The 16,597-nt window shown below is 48.6% G+C and overlaps 1 protein-coding gene across 1 annotated transcript in view; it reads right to left on the bottom strand.

The window, feature by feature from the left end:
- The window catches only part of ADAMTS9 (ADAM metallopeptidase with thrombospondin type 1 motif 9), a 74,116-nt gene extending 58,678 nt beyond the window's left edge, over positions 1-15,438 (bottom strand). Inside the window, exons 1-4 of the mRNA XM_035546743.2 lie at positions 15,345-15,438; positions 14,803-15,215; positions 13,279-13,438; positions 783-1,069 (exon numbers count right to left, since the gene is read on the bottom strand). Of these exons, the coding sequence (XP_035402636.2) occupies positions 783-1,069; positions 13,279-13,438; positions 14,803-15,215; positions 15,345-15,438 (954 nt within the window). The remainder of the gene's footprint in view (positions 1-782; positions 1,070-13,278; positions 13,439-14,802; positions 15,216-15,344) is intronic.
- Between the last annotated feature and the right edge of the window lie 1,159 nt (positions 15,439-16,597).

Below are 16,597 nucleotides of genomic sequence, written 5' to 3'. Positions count from 1 at the left end.
CACGTACCCATGACTCGCTGCACACCTTGGAGAGACCTCCTGCCAGCAGCACAACTTTATATGAAACAAACTGGTGGTTTTGCAGAAACCCACTGCTTCCCTTTGCTTTACCACATCACCAAATTACAGGATCATTCTGCTCCAAGACCCAATGACCACTGACCAAGACTGTCAAGAGCAGCTTATTCTCTCAAGTGCCTCATTTTGACATGGACAGTTTTAGACCACGATACCCATGGTGCTTCTGCACTCAAATAGGATGAGAATCCCTGCAGGCACATGACTGGGTCGGATGCTCCCTTCCAGTCACCTTGTGTCTGTAGAGCTGTCCAGGGACTGTACTACTGCATCCTACTGCCAGCAGCTACTAAAATGCTTGTGCTCAGCCTGGAAAGCCAACCCTAGCACTGTTCTGAGGACCAAAGTGATCACAATCTCTTTCTCCTTTAACAGCAAGGGAAGCCAAGCAAGTGCATAACCTACTAGCATCCATCCCTAGGAAGGCTCAGTCCTCAAAGCACATTTTTAATTCAGCTGCTATTTGATGTGGGCCTAAAAAAGGAGTACAATCTGTAGGTTAAAAGGAGAGGTGTGGGAAGGGTCAGGAAACGTGGTGGGTCTGGGAAGGAAGAAGACTCCAAGCGATGCTTTCCAGTCAAGCTCTACCGAGCTTTAAACTACACCTAGCTGAGGCAAACTGATGGCATTCGCATAAGAACATGGCAGAAAAGAAGTTCTTTGGCCACCAGGGGTGAATCCACTCCCTGCAGCTGCATACTCACTATTGACATCAATGTTAAGACATAGTGCTGTAGATTAGCTCCATGGTAGGCGACCATCCTGCTGTCAGCCACCACCATCACTTCCACAAACCGAGGGTAGGAGAGAAACCGCTTTGTTCTTCTGTGGCTCTTCTTTTCACTGATGGTCCCGGTCTTGTTGCCATCCGCAGAAAATGAATTCACTTCCAGGCTGTTCCTCAACGTCTCCATGTCAGATAATATGCTGCTGTCTACCCACTGTTTTCTCCAGTGTTTCCGCTTGTTCTTTTTGTGACTATGTTCATGATCTACAATTAAAAAGCAGACGCAAACATAAAGTACATTCTGGAGTGAGCAGAGTTAATATCCCAAGCCTTTTACGTCAAAATACCTATGGACTTCAACCAAGACATAGTAGGCTTGCTCTAAACAACTAACCAAAAGAGAAGCCTTGTGTGGAAGCCTACCACATAATCCAATGTCTTTAATTCTTAAAGACTGAAGCTAATGACACTTCAGGTAAGGGCTTTCTAGCCACAGGGCCATCCCGTGGCCATGCAGGAGGCCCCGAGCCCGGACTGCAGTGGCTCCGCTAGCCCCGAGCCCGGTGAGGGTAATTAGCCAACGTGGCGGCAGCGTGAGGATTCTGGGCACGTCCAAGGTGGCCAGGAAACCGCAGGAAACAAAGGTCCAAATCCTGTATTTCTAACTCAGGCATGAAGGACAGCAGGATTTGGCCTTCATAGTGAAGCAATTATATATGATTTATTTCTGTCTCTAACAATAACATGGCTGGGCTTCAATTCCCCCCCCTCCCTTTATTATTCTGTGCTACAGGAATGGTAAAGGTCATCTAATAGCCAGCTGCCACTGGCTAAAGAATAGAATTCAGGAAGTTTCACATATACTGCTTTTGATATTCAATTAGGCCAAACATAAAAGCAGCCTGAAAATATACTTCATGCTGACACAAAGACGGCAAAGCGAAGAGGGAGAACAGGCAAATAAAACATATGGAACGTGTACAATTAAGATTTACCATCTGATTAGTATGTAATTATAGCGTTATTTAAATATAAGAGCAAAATCAGTCTTATTTGATGCCACTTAATTTTTAATCATTTCATCATAGGAAGTTGCTAATTGAATGTGATTCATCCACAAGAGTCTGTTCGCTTCTGCATTTAATATAAAGCCAGATCTGAACTACTCATCTAAGACTCCAGGCTACAACCTTCACGGTCTTTGTAGCTTTAGTTTAATTTAGTCATGCTGGTGAAAAATATCACATTTCCTTATCTGACCCAGTGAGTAGGTTAGAGGAAGCATAATATTAGGGAACAAAGGAATATTCTATGCTCAAACAAGATTTAAACGATAAGAAACTTCTTAGCTATTTCTCATGTGTGGTTTCCTCCTAGGATATTTGGTAATAATTTCCAAAAAAAGAAATATGAAATATATTCTCTAACATCAAGGCAGGCAAAGGGGTTGGCCAGCATCTAGCCATCTGAAAAATACTGTTTTTCCCCCCATGTACATAGGCGATGGAGTATTTAAGAATTAAATTCCGTTTACTCTGCACTACCTAAGCCCTGTGAATTCCCCTTTCTTGATACAGTCCAGACCACCTTAATACAGCAGAGAGTCCACAGTTATTTGAGTAAAAATTCGAGAAAGCCAATGGCATTTGTGGTTATAATTGGATTGCCCTAGTTCCTCTGCACTAATCAATGCAGTTGTGCTGGCAAGGTTATGCTCTCATGCTGGCATGGCTTCGTGGGCAACCGTGACATTATCCCGACTTGTGCAGTGCCAGTCAGTGCAGGGAGCCAACTGTGCATACAAATAACTTAAAGGTGAGAGGAAGACCAGACGGGGAGAAAGTGCTGATCTCAGCCCTTCACCCAGTCCCCCACACGCTACGTGCCTCCTCTCTGCACCCTTGGCTTGTCACTTAAATTTCCCTCTTAAATAACTGACTTCCAGAGGGATCGGCCACTCGAGGAAAAAACACGTTAAGGGCTGTGAGATGCTCAACAAGGGGGCTGCAGCGAGGCTGGAGGTAGGGCTGTGGTGTGAAGGACTGCAAAAGAGGGAAGTGTAAAAGATTGTTTGAAGAGACACCTGTTATGTTGGAGGTACTTAAAGAAATGAATTCCTATTTACCAGGCTTGTGCTGCTCAGAAAAAACAGGAAAAAACACCTTTTTTTCCTGTTACACAGGTCTCATGGTGCTTCCTCTCTCCAACACACAACTCATCCCCTCAAAGCCCAACATATTTTTTCCCACGTATGAAGTCACTCCAACACTTACAGCATGATATCTGGACACCGGTCACGCACAGTATGTTTGCCAACCTAGTTACTGTAAAACCAAGCACAAGCGAGTGGGGATACATTTCATGTCAAGCCCCTCCTGGACTTTGATAGTAGTGAGCTGTTATCTTCACCCATCTTGCATGTAACTACACTCAGAGATGGTGCACATTCACCTGTAAAAGATTAAACACTAATGGCAGTGTACTGCTCTCAACCCATGCATGAAAACTTCCACCAGCCTCACTGGTAGTCGCACCCAGGGACTGCCAGCACTCTGCTGTTGCTCTCTCCCGTTGTGTTGCGATGGCCACAACACAAACGCTTTTACTCAATGGCGTGTCCTACTGCAGCTTAATTAAGCACAAGTGAAAAACTCACATCATACAAGAAAACTGTAGTCTTATGATGCCAGCTTCCATTGCAACACCAAACACCAAAAAAGGGTGTGATATTTTTCCACTTGCTTTTGCTTTTTTTTTTCCCCCCTATCATGTTAATATGTTAACAGAAATCAGGAAGCAAAATGATCTGCTTGGCAAGCTCTCAATCTCTGCAAATGACCTGAAAAACATCTACCTACACATGGCAGTAATTGGATGGGTTTAAGTACCAAAACATTTTCTTTAATTTGCAGAAAAAACAAAACCCCAACGAGTAGACAAACACTTCAAAAACCAGGCAAACTGCAGATCAGTAATTCAAGTACTAGGCTAGTCTATGCACTGATTCAACACTTAATATTCATTTATGAGATGGCTAAAAGGCTGCTGGAGTAATGCCCATTTTATTGCTTGCTTTACTAAGACAATACATGGTAGTCCTACTGTCTTTAGACACACCTAAAGGTATATGATCTTTCTTTTTTTCTTTGGTTTATTTTTTGCTATGTGAAACTTAAAAAAGAGGTCTGATCCTGTGATATTCACTGTGACAGGGATATTCCTTCCCTGATGGCATCTTCCAACACATGCTGCTCATGCTTGCTTAAGATGCCTCAGCCCTGAGCCCACTGAGCTGATTTATGGACGAATCCTGATGATTAATGGACTATCCCAAAGGAGAGGGTAGGGGACAATCAGGCCCTCCACGAGCACTTTGCCTGCAAGAAAGGGTGACAGGGCAGGGCCAGGGACTGCTTTTGAAATTGTAGCTATCGTTATGCTAAAACCAAAAATTAAAGGAGAGGGTGATCGCTTACTCCAATAGTTCTAATCCTTTCCATTTCTGCATTAACTTGTCCTTGGAATAGAAAGCAATTTGCACAATTAAATAAGACATGTGACAATGAAAGCAATTCCAGTTCAGCTCCAAGTTCATGAGAGCTCTACATAGCAGGGGAAAAATAAAAGGAGAAAAAGCAGAAGAGGGAAAAAAATGTCTATTTCTAGAGCTAATAACATTAATGACCTCTTCCTGCTAGAAAAGGAGCATGGTCCTTTCAAATCAGCTTACTCTTGTGAGTTTTCTGAGCGTGTGACCTAGAATTTTTAACACGAAGTTTGCTACTCTGTGACCGGCCCAGAACACTCCTAGAACTGCTCTGATCCAGCCCTCCAGATGATAACACCCTAGTTTGGGAGTTAATTATTTATTGCACACCTTCATAAAGCAGATCAAAATTCAACTGAGCTCCCTGCGGGCAATGCGTGCCCTGCCTCCCTTGGCTCCAGCACAACCACAGCAGCAAACCCTGCCCTGATACTTTGGTACAAGGTCTGGCTACAGTCAGCTTGCCCAAATTTGCTGCTTGTAGAGGCTACAACAGTGGTTGCTGAAGCGGCTGCCACCCCTGGAAAGGAGATGCAAGAGGCAAAATGGATTTTCTACGTGCAGAGGTCAGGATTGGATGACATCCAACTAGGCTCTTCTTGCCAAGAAAGGGGATGGAAACTGCCTCCTCTTGAGGACCCCCACAGGTCCTGAACTGGACCAAGGGATTTTTCTAGCCCTGGTTCTGCAATATAAGCAGGAGCTCCGTTTTCATTCTATATCAATACATTATATATCTCTATCTATAGATTTATCTACAAATGCATCTCAGATGAATTTATAGGTGGCCAAATGCTCATTTCTGTTACTGCGGGCATGTTGCTGGAGGCAGGAACCCCACGCTTAAACCAGCACAACCTAGAGCAGAACACCCTTTGCTGCTGGCAGCTTCTCACTCTGGATTGCCCCTTGGCTTTGCATCCAGAGCTGCTGCCACCACCAGAAAAGGAAAATAGCCTTTATTGGTTGAGGTGAGATCAATGACCCGCACCATGAGAGAAATGAAGGATCCAGGTCAGCCAGGATCCAAAGAGAAGGGCATTCTGCACTAAGGGTGAAAATGAAAATTTCCTTGATTTTCTAATCCCCAAACCGGAAAGTGCTCAAATGCAAATTAATCTGCACCACATAACCGCCAGAAATCAACCGGAGTTTCAAACTTTATGAGCGAGAGCTGGACAAAACCACATGAATCAAACTTTTATGGTTGGAACTAATGAAAATGCAGTAAAATATCAGACCTTTCATAGGTGCCATTATTAGAGCAATGAAGAAGGGAAGCTTTAATTTTCCACGTTCTTATTTCCCTTTGAATTAGGAAATAACCTTGGCACAGAAGAGCTCCCTCCGAGCCTCTTCCAGAAGAATAAAAATATTGACCTTCAAAACAAATTTTTTCTTTGCTGCTAAGAGAAACGTTTGTTTGCTACCCAAGCATACCTGCTTGCTAATTTCCTTTCCCTCCTTCCCTTTGAATTTCGCACTTACACTACTAAGTGGCTTCCTAGGTGCAAAGCCAAGATCCTCAGAAGGGTCCATGCCCAGGAGCACCTGCTGCTACAGTCAGTGCCTGTTTCCAGCCCACAGCCTGCAATTTGAAAGACCAGCAAGCAATGGAGCAGTCCCATGAGCAGTTTCGATGAAGCATTGGTGATGGCAGAAGGAGCAGCCCCATCTCCGTTCACCCTCCGCAGCTCCGTCCTTGGAGGTGTCAGGGCTCAATGAGGCAGAGCTGAGCCAGGGCTGGCTGTGCAGCGCTGCCAAGTCCTGCTCAAACCAAGCAGGATGCTGACCTAGGTGAACTCCAGGCCTCCTCCAAGCGACATTTCTGCCAGTCTGGGATCCTACTCATCTCCCAGATGTCCTCTTGGTGTCCCGTTAAGCTCGCAGCCATCCCATACTTCTTCGTCGCTGCGGCTCTTAGCTCCAAAGCTGCACCGGTCCTGCTCCTCTCCCCACAAAAATCCATGCCTTTTCTACAAAACCCTCAACTTCAACTGCCCAGCATGTGAAACCTTTTCCAAGCTCCTCACCGTGTGACAGAGCAGTCCCCCCAGCCCTGCTAAGGGACCACACGCTGCAGAGGAGGCCAGGAGACTTCAGCAGAGATGCTGAACCCACCTCCACCTCTCGGCTGGATCCTGCCTTTTGTCCTGCTGCTTGAACCAGACAGCTTGAGAACCACGGGCTTGCGGTTAGCACCAATCAACTTCCCGTTGAAAGAAAAATATTCGCTGTTTTTACACCATCCGAGCACCAAAGACCACACGTACTCTAGACATTTCCTTTCCTGATGATGCATGAGAGGATGCATTCCAGCTTTAAAGAACTTTTCTCCGCCTACGGTAAAAAGCTGTACGTGAAAGCAATCAATTTTGCACAGTAGACAGAAACTAGATTAATGAACAAAACAATAAATTGCCTTTTTAAGGCACATGCGAGTTAAGCATGTGGGGGGAAAATGATTCAAGATCGTCTTGCAGACAAAATAATTAAATAACTGCAGGGCACAAAAGCATCATTGAACTGATACAGAATTGGTTTACAGGATGGCTGACAAAGTTACAGTGCTGAAAATCACCTGTACCAGTTCCATAACCCACAGGTTCGGGAGGAAAAATAAACCGACCCTGTAGAATGACTAGAAAAAAACATTGAAAAATACCCTTAAAAATCACCCTGACACTGAGCCCAGTGTTTCATCAGTGAAAACACACGTATCTCAGCCAGGCTGTGGGTCAAACCAATACGTACCACAGCCACAGAGACACAACCAGTGGCGTTTCAGCCTGCCAGGAAACCAGCCAGGGCCACTGATGCCACACCAGAAGAGCTGAATGAGACCACAAGCAGACCATTAGAGCAAGAGACTCTCCTGCATCACTCTGAATAAACACATTTCCTGTTTGGTGACAGCAGCAACAAAACAAAGATTTCACAAAGCTGCCTTTGCCAGGGCTTAAGATGTTGAAACAAAGCCATGGTGACTGACAAATACTCATTTACACCTATTACAATGGTTCTTGCATAAATGACTTGGTTCAAAGATGTTTTCTTGCTTTGATTTACCAAGTCAGTATAGCTTTGCGATTCATGCAGGCAGCGGAGACCCCACAGCAGTCATTAATTACACATCGTGGATGTTGCCACTTTGAACACGCACAATACACACTGTTTTCCAACTCCAGCATCTTCCAAAACCTGAAGTTCATCTTCACCTGAATGATGCTACTGAATCTGGGAAGACGACAAACACGTGGAAAGCCTAAAGCACATCTACATATCGGGGCCAAACGTCACTTCAGACGGCCAGATCAGTCATTCAGAAAGGACACGGCTTCTCCAGCGGATTGACACCCAAGGCAGACCATGTTCTCATGGTCACAAAAACTCCACCACTGAAAAATTTGCTAGCTTTATGACCTGCCCCTAATTTTCATCACGTGAGGAGCAATGCAGCATTGTATGTTTGCCCTGGAGAAGACAGGATCGTTAGGATACCAGCATATTATTCACACTCACGCCTAGCAATACCCCAAATTGAGGAATTCCCTTGTCAACTGGAAACAACACTGAGACCACCACACATCTTTGTGCTGGCACTCTGTAAAAGATGAGGGGAAATATCCCATCAGAAGGACAGAAACTTGGCCTAATGGTCAGCCACAGAGATGCTGGCAGTAACAATACAGGCACATGGGAAGAAAAGCCACAGACTGCTCAGCCTGCTAACTTTCATTAGGATATGCCATGGGGTCGAGATGGGAAGTACCGCAGTAACAGCTCCCTGCCTTGCCCACCCCACTTCTTCAGCAGACATCCACACAGGCAATGTAAAAGTAGTTGCCAACTCACATCTATATCTATACATCTGTTTTGTCTTCAGGAGATTAATTTAATTCTGTTCATTTACCACATCTAAATGGCAAAACAATAATAAATCAATAATAATTTGTTTAGTCCCGGTGTTGGTCTTTCACTGTTACAGAATTAACTTCTCTTGCCAGGTGGATCTTTGACATATTTTCAGTGCTAACAGTAACAACAAAATGCCCGCACCTTGCTTCCAACACTTTGAAATTTTCACACAAAACTGCAATCACGGGATCTGCATCAGTGTAGATGATCCAATTTTTTAAACTGAAGTCTGCCTAAAAACTTACTTCACTTGCCAATACCGCAGCGAGATAGCACAAACATTGCAACCAGATCCCTTTCCCAAGTCAGTATGGGAAAAGCTCGTGTCGGACATCCCAGGCCCATCTGACCAGTACTAGTTGGCTGTTACTGTGCTATTACCTCAATGGGAGGCCAGAAATAGAATTAATTACATTAGCATACAGGATCCGTGACGTAACTCTCTCATTTGCTGTTTTCGGGAGGGAAGGAAACCTGAAATAATTACTCGCTGGCTATAAATTACAATCCGCTTCCTTACAATGAAAAACTTTTCTGAGGGAAAGAACGAAGTCAATGCATTACCCTGAAGCCAAAAGCAAAGCTGACAGCTTAAACAGACTTCTGAAAGAGCTCAAGGATCGCTCAACCTGGAAGCAAAGGCTTAGGAAAACCTCCCCGCAGCTCTTCTGCAGCCCCACAGTTACGTGAGACCCAGCAGTTCAGAATTTGCCTGAAGACCTGCCTGGAAACCAGACACCTACAACGCGAAACACCACCGGATTAAAGACTTGAAAACCAAAACAAGAACATGGTTGGAGGCAAGACAAACAGTCCAAAAGAAATAGCAAAAAATGTGAAGCAGCTTTATCCAACAGCGTGATGCAAAGCATCCAGGGCTTCACGACTCATAGGAGCGTCAACATTGAGTCCCGTGGAAAAGGCATTCAAAGTTTGTCTCTCAAAACTTCTATAAAATCATTATATAATGCAAATGAATGGTCTGTAGAACAGGTATGAGATTTTCTACCGCTGTTCTCCAGTGGTGCCATTTCTAATCATTGGTGCACACCTCAGAGTAGAGCACGGACAGGAGCAAGTGCTCACGGCAGGAGATGGTGTTACATGGAAAGGGACAAAGCCAGGCATTAGCCATGGCATCCAACTCCCACCACATCCCTCTCGGGTCCCTCAGGCCACAGCACCACTGGCACAGTTACAAACCCACACCCTTGCACCCTCCACCAGGCCACCCCTTCCCATCACGCAGCAGGACCACCTCCTGCTTGCAGCACGGGTCCATGACTGCCTTCCCACACAGCTGGGTGGCATGGGAAAGAGAAAACAACCACCTCAAGGGCTGAGCGGGCAGGTGCTAATTAGCACGCGGGAACAAGATTCCAATCATGGAGCTGGCAGCACCAGGCACCGGATTGCTCAAGACTCAGGGCGGCACCCCTCTGCTCTGGTGACTCCCCAGTGCCGTGCTCAGTGGTGAAAGTTGTTAAAGTTACTACGAAAGGGTAATCTATTACAAATTACTCATTAATGCAACTAGAAAATCAGTGACATATTACTGATTATGCCTGTGTCACGCTAGCTCGGCCACAGGACCTGGTTCCCACTGCCAATTTGTCTTGTGCCTATTGCAGCCACTTTCTGAACACTACTCGCACGCACAGAGCTTCTTTCCACCTCCATGACCAAACGAGCACATGGGCCATGACTTTTCAGAGCTGCCATGACTGCTGCAGGAGCCAGAGAGCAAGGTGCTGCCTCCTGAGCTTTAACGGCTTGCAATTAAACGCCCGGCTGCAAATCTGAGCCCCTTCTGCACTCACACAAATAAAACACTGCAAGAGCAAAGAAGGCTGGGAGCAAGACCAAACCTTGGGGGTTTCACATGGAACCCAGTGGGAAGGTCTCACCGGGCTGCTCCCGGCAGGAGGTCAGGCCAGCCTCCTGACAGCATCCACATCACCCCAGGATGCAGCTCCGTGTCTTTTATCATCCCAGTCAGATGGTTCCTCTGCAGGGCTCAGGAAAGCCCTGCTCTCCAGCTACGCAATGAGCAACTTCCTCCGCTTTCTTTTTTAGGATCTGAATATCTTTTCTCTTCCTCCTCCACCTCAAAAGAGCAGATATTAATAATGTGGATCGGAAGAGCTTGCTATCGTGAAGCAATGGGTGGTAGCGGCGCTGCACCTAGTGACATCACGCAGGCTGCCTGGCCAAGTCTTCATCCCATCAGGGCTATTCAGTAAAACACAGCTAATTATTCCGCCAGATCCTCGACCAGATGACAAATTGATTCACGGTAGTAACTAAAAGAAGGGAAGGAGGAGAAATTGCACCATTTCCTATGCCTGAAACTACATTACCCGTTGCCCCAAGGAAAACTTTTGACAAAAGTTTTTATTGCAGCTGTTGAGCTATACACCAGACGGCTGAAGTGCACTGCCAGGAGACCCCAGTGGTGTGCTACACAAGTTTATACGCAGAGTACAGCTTGCATTTGAGATCCATCAGCATCCAGAGGAGAAAGATTTTTTTTTTCCAGAACATCTGCAGTGTCTTGTGTATATGGGTACCTAAACAATTATCAGAAACTGCTAATTAAAAATTAACAAAATCAAAAACCTGTTTCTCTACGTTGACCTGAGGATGCTGAAAACTAAAAGCAATGCAAGGGAGGCTGCTGGAAATGAAAGCTTTTACTCTATCAGTCAGCTCACAAGGGACACTTTTACTGAATTCCACCAGAAGTCTATAATTACATCATCACGGCAAGGGCACACAGTATGCTGCTTATTAATCATTTCCAGGAAGAACACTATCAGAAGGCAATTCTTAATAGCACCACTGCCTGGCAAGGCGCTCTCCCTTGCTCACTGCAGGGTGGGTACTTAAGACTTCCCTCGCATGAATTTCCTCTTTGAGCAAATTAAGATCTCCGCCAGGAAAAGCCTGCCATGCAAACGCACCTTTTCACACGTTGCTCTGACAAAAGGCTGGGTTCACACAACGCCCTACAGTGATACCAAACTCTCACAAAACCATTCTTCTCTGATAGAAGTGACAGACACATCTCATCCAAAAGTGTGAGCACTGCTAGAGCTTGTGTTTTCCCCCTGCTCCCAAGGCACATGAGATACTTTCTCTCTACCAGCCATTGTCTACTCTACAGTTGCTCCTTAAACGAAGTGACCAAGACTTGTTCACCAAACATGTAAAACCAAAGCAGCTTCCCCTTTCAGCAGCAGGAACAACAGCACAAGAGGATGAAGGGATGGAGGGGAAGAGGATGGGGGCAAAGCAAGGCGATCATGGCTATCTGGAACCCCTACACCTGCATTTGAGAAGCAAGACCTCCTCCTTCCACTACAGGAAGGAGCTGAAAACAGAAAGAAAACAAAGACAAGCAAGAGGCAAAATTTGCTGGAAAAGGGGGGAACATGGGTATGTGTACTTATTATCATTGTGATCTGAAAGAGTAATGAAAACTACGAGACATAAAGGGGGTGAAATACAATGGACTACACAGAGTTAAGTCCACAAACGATTGTCAGAGCCCTCCCAGCTACCTTTGGTTCAATGAGTCCTGTGATCTGCTGCTCCGTTCCTCCAAGGGCTACTGATGAATTGTGCCAGATTCCGGGTTTCTTTCCAACTGTTCTGAGTCTCCTGCATCTGATCTCAAAGAAGGGAGCAGAAACAGCTGGAAGAGAGAAACCAGAATGGCATAGTCCAGCAGCAACCCTTGGAAGAACAGACAACAACAGCCTTGTGAGAGGCACCATGGTCCCCCAGCACGCACGTTTGTATGTGGACATATATCCACACGTCTTCTAGCAGAAGAACCACACGTTCCTAGTGAATCAGCTCTAAACTGTCACAAAGCACCAGAGCCGCTTCTGACTTAGCTGAACCACCGACAGCTCAACAGCATGGCCACGATCCACAGTCACGGGTGCCAAATGAGTCACACGTGCTAAATGCAGGCCAAGTTTGGCACCACACTTCTCCTCCGATGGTACTCTTACTCCCCGAGCAGCTCCACCTGCTCTGCAGCACGTGGGCGACTCTCAGCCCATGCAAGGGAAGGCAGTCAAGGTCTACTTTGCTTAGGCTCTAAAGCTCCTGTGGATCTAGCTTCAGGCCAAAGGAAGAGGGAGAAACAGCAGGTGAAACAGGAGACCGAAGGAGTGAGCTTCTTCAGAGGGAACTTGGGTATTTGCTGCCAAAGGAGAGGATTAGTTGTGAAAATCAGGAAGTCAACGAGGCAGGGAGCAGCAGGAGGCCACTGCAGATAATAGGGACAGTAGGAGCAAGGCTATTGCTCACCAAGGCACGTGAAGGGGAGATGAAAAGGCTTATGCTCTTTCATATGTGCGAAGACTAGAAAGAGGGAGTGAAGAGGTCAGGAGACGGTGCTGGTGGAGGAAGGGCCACAAGGAAAAAAAGAGCCTTTGAAAATGAACCATGGAAAAGTGATTAATAAGGGCAGAACTGCCAGGGTTGGTGTCAGTACCTTCTCATTTCCACTAGAAAGAAACAAGACGTTGCAGCTTGCACTAAGACCTGGGGAGGGAGGACCAGGGGCACAGCAAGACCAAGACAGAAGGATGTCATTAAAAGGACAGAAACACAATTTCAGACAGAGAGCAAATCAGATTAGGACGGTTAGGAATTACGTGGAGGTGGGGACAGAAAGCAAGTTTAAAGGCTCGTGGGATATTTACAGCGAGACAGCCCAAATGATCTCCTGCCAGGAGGGATGAAATGGAAACCATAACATTTTTCCTGACCACAACTTCCTTGTAACTGATTACTAGAAAGCACAGGCGCATCACGTCTTTCCAGGACAGCAGTACCACTGTGAGCCTCTTCCTAACACACGCTCTACCACTTCTAAAAGGATCCTCGACTTCACATCCCTTCTGCCCTACGTGAATCAGGTGACTTTTTACTGCAAATTAGCTCCCTTTTGTAAGGGCCAAGTCATTAAGAGCAGAAACAAAACAAGTACCTGGAGTGTCACAAATCTGCCTGTCCCCTGAAGAGTTGGTTGGAGGTGTCCGGTGTCGGTAGACTAGGTGTGGTTTATTGTGCTCTTCCTCATACTCCTGTTCAAGCGATAGCAGCGGCTCGACAAAATAGTCCCCATCATCAGACTTGAAGGTGCCTAGCTGAGAGGGACCAGAGAAGGGTAGGCAGTCAGCTTTGGGCAACGACAAGCCTGGAGCAGGACTACCCAAAGCAAGCACTAAACAAGGAGGTGCGTTAGCTGGGTCTGCAGCAACCCCCATGAAGGCAAGGCTGGAGCTCCAGCTCCCATCACATGGATCACACCCCCATCAGGCTGCACTGCTTCCTGCAGCTGTCCTGCTGAAGCTTATGAAAAGCAAGCTACTAATTTGTAGGAGGGAGCGTGGCAGGGGAATGCCTGCAGATCCTACGCCAGTGACCAAGCCACTCCTGCCCAAGGGGACACGGTGCTGCAAGGCACATCAGCACAGCCCCACCACATTGTGATGCTTTTCATAAAGCATCTCTCCCTGAAACAGGATTTCAATTCACACGTGAAGATCCAAGGGAGGTATCCAGCCAGTGTATCCCCTGCTTATGAAAAGATACCAGTGCTCCTAGTTGCACCTAAGTATGAATGTGATTTGGTGGGTTAAAAATAAATAAATAAGTAAAAAGAAAACGAGAAGTACAGCCAGCACAAAAAGCATCCTGTGGCCATCCTAGGCTGGGAAGCAGGGCTGGAGGCTGGGACACGGTGCTGGGAGGAAGGCCTGCCCAGCCACACACGTGTGCCAGCCTGGCTCAGCCCCCAGCCTGACCCGTGGGGCAGCACTGCTGCACCGGGATGGATCCTAGGGCTGAAGGACTGCGTGGGCTCATGCACCCAGGGCAGCCCCTGGTCCAGGCAGGGACCTCCCAGGGGGGCACCCGGGACAGGCACATCCCTTCCTGTGCATCACTGGTACCCTGGGGTGCAAGGATGCCAGAGGGGTCTGGGACCAGCACTGCTGGGATGCTTCTGCTCATCCCTCTGCCAACATTCCCAGGTGCAGAAGGACACCAGGACAGGCTGCAAGGAAACCTATATTCCTCTCTCCTCGGGTCATGTCCTTGTCCCGAGCTGCAGGAAGGCTCTGGGGTCAGCACTGCTGGCTCCCCCAGCCACCCCTTCCCAGACCCCACCAGCACCCCGTGCTGCAGGACGGTGCCCTCCCCGCTCTCCCTACACCCGACCATCTCCTCCCTCCCTCGCGGGGTGCCGCTGGGGGGCAGTTTTGCCCCAAAACCCGCGGAGCTGGATGTCCTTACCCCATCCCCTGACCCCGACGGGCTACAAAAAAACCGGGGCCGGGAGAAACCCCAGCGCGGGGTGAGCGAGCCGCCCCCATCCCGCAGCCCCAGCCGGGGGCGGGGGCAAGGGGCCGGCCCCATCCTTTCCTAAGCCACCCTCCCTCCCACTGCTCCTCCTCCTCCTCCTCCTCTTCGCATCCGCCGCGGCGGGGCCGGGCAGGGGCTCGCTTACCATCCCGGAGCAGAGGCTGATGACGGCGGTGTGCCGGGGCCGGGCGTTGACGTGCCCCCGGTAGAAGCAGTGCTTCACGTCCGTGTCCGCCGCCGCCTCAGCGTACAGGCGCCGCTGCTCGGCGGAGGGCTCGCCCAGGAGGCTGACGGTGAAGAGGGGGGCGATGAAGGCCGAGCTGGCCGTCAGGTTGAAGAGGAACTGCTGCCCGAAGGCGGAGAGCCTGTAGTGAGCCTCAGGGGAGGACGAGGAAGAGGAGGAGGAGGAGGAAGCAGCCGCCGTCCAGGCGTCGGGGGCAGCGCCGGCGCTCCGCCGCCTCCTCCTGAAGTGGACATCGGTGGGGAAGGGCTCGCCGAACTCGTCCACGCGGGTAGGGGTCACGATCTCGTACTCGCTCAGCTTCTCCAGCAGCTTGGCTGCAAGGCAACGGAGGCGCAGACCCCTGAGCGGAGAGGCCGAGCGCCTCGCCCCCCCCATCCCCCGGGGCCGGCAGCCCAGCATCCCCCTCCGTGCCCCCCCAGCCCCAAATCCCCGCTGCCCCGTACCTTGCCTGGGGTGCAGCTTCTGCCTCCTCGCTGCCGTCCTCAAGCCGTCGATGAAGAGCGTGCTGAGTGCCAGCGCCAGCGGCGCAAGATGCATGGTGCTGAGCGCTGTCCTCAGAGGAGCGCAGCCTTCCCCCTGCGGCGGTCGGGCTCTTCTCGTCCTCTTTTTTTTTTCCCCTCCCTTAGTTTATTTTTTTTTTTTTTTTTTTTGCCCCCCCCCCACCGCCGCCCCCCGGTGCGCTGCCGGAGCCGGGCGGCGTTAGGGGCGGGCGGGCCGGCGGGGCGCGGGGCTTTTGGGGCCGCGCATGGGGCCGGGACCGCCGGGCCGGGCCGGGGGAACCGGCCGCCTGCCTGCCTGCTGCTTCTCCCTCCCTCCCTTCCTTTCCTCCTCTCCCCCCGTCGGGCTGGTGGACGGGGCGCTCCCGGGAGCCAATTTAAGGGGGCGGGCTCCATAGATCAAGCAAGGAGAAAAGAGCCCGCCCTGTAGGATCAAGGACAGCCCTTCCTCCTCCCACCCCCACGCCCCCCGTTCCCCTCTCTAACATGTCACTTTCTTTCATTCCCGAGGAACGCCGGAATCGCAGGGTTTCGCCAAGAAAAGCCCTCACTCACCGCGGCTCCGAGCCTGGACGGGGCGGGCGGGGGGCTCGGGGGGAAGGGAGAACCTCATCGACCCCCCTCGCCTCCGGGAGCTAAGAGGGCTTTTCTTACCCAACTTGGCCTTTTTCTTTCTTTTTTTTAAGACGGCTCGAAGAAACGGACGCGAAGAAGCCCACGTGTGGCACTTTTTATAGCATTTGGTGTCTCCTGCGTTTGGCAGATATGGAGCACTTGAAGCAGCTTCGGGCAGGGTTATTTTTATGCCGGGCAGTTTTCAGCACCCTGGGGGAAAAGAGAGATTATTTCCTTATCTAAGGTGGTTGGTGTTTTGTTTTACAATTTGGAAAATTTCCATAAAAATTTAAGACATCCTTTAAAGCTAAGTGCCACTCAACATTGTTTTCTGCCCTTTGTCAAACCTTTGTATTTTTTTCCCCTTGATGGGGAAGGATGCTATGAAATTTAAAGCCTATAGCAAGGCAAAAGAAAAGAGATGGCTGTGAGCTTGACTTGCTCTTCCACAGAAAATGTCAAAGTTTTTTTTTTTTTTTTTTTTTTTACTTCACTCAGTTCTGGGACAAAGAGCAGCAACACCAGTATTTCCTGCAGAAAGGGAATTTACTTTAAGATAGTAAGTTCAGAATTCACTTCTAGAC

This window comes from Cygnus atratus, chromosome 10 (genome assembly GCF_013377495.2).
Source record: "Cygnus atratus isolate AKBS03 ecotype Queensland, Australia chromosome 10, CAtr_DNAZoo_HiC_assembly, whole genome shotgun sequence".
NCBI classification, from domain to species: domain Eukaryota; kingdom Metazoa; phylum Chordata; class Aves; order Anseriformes; family Anatidae; genus Cygnus; species Cygnus atratus.
Note: the sequence above shows the minus strand (reverse complement) of the source record. Positions and strands in the feature narration are given on the sequence as shown.